This window comes from Brassica napus, chromosome C5 (assembly GCF_020379485.1).
Source record: "Brassica napus cultivar Da-Ae chromosome C5, Da-Ae, whole genome shotgun sequence".
Classification (NCBI taxonomy): domain Eukaryota; kingdom Viridiplantae; phylum Streptophyta; class Magnoliopsida; order Brassicales; family Brassicaceae; genus Brassica; species Brassica napus.
In genome coordinates, this window is record NC_063448.1 from 9908068 (window position 1) to 9910989 (window position 2922).

At 39.1% G+C, this 2922-nt stretch overlaps 1 protein-coding gene across 1 annotated transcript; it reads left to right on the forward strand.

Annotated features, from left to right (window-relative positions):
• Positions 1-660: 660 nt before the first annotated feature.
• Positions 661-2625, forward strand: LOC111206363 (transcription factor GTE5, chloroplastic-like). Its single transcript, XM_048757189.1, has 5 exons — positions 661-788; positions 1970-2159; positions 2237-2273; positions 2384-2488; positions 2576-2625. The coding sequence occupies exons 1-5, from the start codon at positions 661-663 to the stop codon at positions 2623-2625; spliced, it is 510 nt and encodes a 169-aa protein (XP_048613146.1).
• Positions 2626-2922: the final 297 nt, after the last annotated feature.

A 2922-nucleotide genomic window follows, 5' to 3' on the forward strand; every position in this document is an offset into this window, starting at 1 on the left:
AAGTTGTTCATGATATTTACTATGTTTCTCTTAGGATGTTAAGTTGAAGGCTAGAAAGTGTTTTGGTTATAAACTTCCATTTTCAAACATCTCTATTTTCCATTTTTAAAGTTTACTTGTGGACAAGTAAAATTCTAGTTTGGGAGAGTTGATAACTCTTGATCTTAATAGTATTTAGCATCTTATTTAGTTCATTTTAATCATTCTATATTGCATTTAGGTCTTAATATTGCATTTACATGCATAATTGCATAAATAGGGGCTAAAGTGCACACTTGAGAAGTTTGGGGCGAAATCACAAGGTTGTTCTTGCAAGTTATGGAGTTTGTGGCCAATTTGAAAGAAATCCGAAACCAAGGGACCATCTTGCAATTATACGAGGGCTAAATCGCACAGATAATTGGGGTTGATTTTAGAGGGTGTGTCTGCAAATTCTAAAGATAGGGGCCATTTTGTAAAGAACCAGAAGTTCAGGGACCTGTCTTGCAAATACTTATAACTTCACCATTGGAGAGGATCGAAGCTTTTTCTTAGACGGAAACGACGAGCATGGCCACGATGGAGCTGAGCACGGTCACGGTGGAGCTGAGCACGGCCACAGAGGAAGCTTGGTCGCGTCTTGGAGGAGACGGTGGCGCAGTCACGGCTTGATTTGCGACGATGACTAAAGCTCTCGGCTACGACGAGGAAGGCGGAGCCAGTGATGACCACGACGGCTCGAGCTTGATTTCGCGAGGAAGAGGAGAGGCGACGACAGTCACGGTTTTGATGTGTTGCGATGTGTTGTGGTGGCTGGAGCACAAACTGAACCACCACCGCGAGCTTGGCTGAGACGAAGAAGACGAAGTCCGAGCTCGAGCAAACACAGCGGATAGACGCAGCGGGTTCATCGTGCCGCTGGAAAAAGACCTATGCCCATGTCCAATATCGACTTGGTGGAGCGGGTCGTAAAAGCCGCTGTGGAGAAGACAAGAGTCGATTTCAAAACATTGACCGGTTTATTCCGGTATGACCCGGTTTTATCCAATCAAACCATTTCGAGTTTTGATTTCCTATAAATAGATTTAGACCTAAAAACTCTAGTTTGATCTCATTTTTCTCTTAAGACTTTGTCAAAACTTGTAAAAGCTTGAATCTTTCTATAATCTAAGGAAGTACTTTATCTTATAATTGTGTTTCTCTTGCTCATTAACATGATTAGCCTTGATCCTTACATGGGTTTAAGGTTTCTCATGAAGATTATTGAGTAGACACATTTTGGATTCATGGGTTAAGGTAGATTAGGGTGATTAAGCTAGATCTAAGGTGTTTTAGTATAGATCATCTTGTTCCTTGCTAGTAGAGTGCTCTTAATGCAACTCTAGAGTTGGCCTCTCTAAAGTTGAGCTCTAGGCATTTCATACCCGGAAGGTGTTTGATGAAATGCCTGAACCAACTCTCCTAAGTTTTTAACATTCTTTACCAAAGGAATTTGTTGTTAAAGGTGTTAAGATGGCTAGTAGACTTGAGATTAATGATTACTTAGATAACATTCAACCAAAGGAATTTGATGCTTGAGTTATCTAGGAAAATGAGCATTCATCTAGGGATAGAGTTTGTTTAGGATTGTGTCTAGGCCTAAGGTAAATAGATTGATTGAAAGTTGATACCTTTAGATTGAAACTTGATCACTTTATATCAATTATCCTTACCCATGAATCCATCCTTAGTATTTGAAAGTTCTTGCACTTATTTCTTGATTGGATTTGAGATCACCTTGTTTATATTTATAGGATATTAGCTTGTTACAAATCATCCATCTTCTTGTTTGCTTAGATTAGGAAAGCTTGTGTATTCTTGGTGTTATAGGTCACTAGTTCCTTGTGGATTCGATCCTAAAATGCTACAATGACATACCATTCGATTGTGGTATTGTTGGCACATTAGGTTAATTGATGTGTGCTTAAACGCGTAATCAATATCTTGATAGTAATCCGGAACTCTCTCAACAGGATGATGAGATTGAGCTGGATATTGATAGTCTTGACATCCAGACGCTTTGGGAGCTTTATAGTTTTGTGACTGGGTATAAGGAGAGCTTGAGCATTAAAAAGGAGGAGGATCAGGGGTTTGGTTCAGAACGAGATGCTGAATCTGCTCACAACATTATCCAAGAACCGGTAAAGATTTCCTTCCTTAGCCAAATGTTATTTATTTCAGGTCTTTATTGATTTTTCCTCATAATCATTCGTTTCAGGCAACTGGCACCGAAAGATCGAGAGTTACTGAATCAGGTAAGGTTTTAGGTCACTAGCTCATACCAAATTCGGATGTAGTTAGTATTTATTTTCACACGAAAAGGAAAGACCAATGGAATATATATATAATGATTGTTTCTAACCAGGGAAAGCTATTCGCATGTCTTCTTCTCCTGTTCGGCAAGAAAACAAGGCAGGTGGATCAAGTAGTTATAACAGTTCCAGCAGTGACTCAGGATCTAGCTCTAGTGGTAAATGTTGAACCTATCTGTCAGCTCTTTTTATCACCTTTATCAGCATCACGACTAACATCACTCTTCTTCTTTTTTGTTCTGCAGATTCTGACAGTGACAGCTCCTCTGGACGTGGATCAGATACTGGTAATTAGAGTTTAGAATAAGAGCTGTCATGTTATTTTCTTAGTCGATGAGTTTGCCCCAATTGGATTGGTTTCTGTACAAAGATGTTTTACTGTACAGAAGAATGAACTGTAGATGCGTCCTCTAATCAACATGCTTGTTCCCTGCGTCTTAAGTGGAAAGAATCTATTGTTTAGAGCAGTAAAGGAAACTAGAAGGTGCATTAAGAAGAATTTAATGTTTTTCATATTAGAAGAAACAGATTGGTTCTTGGTATAATATTGTTCAAACTTTAAAGCATCACATGACAGTCAAGCCTGCATAGA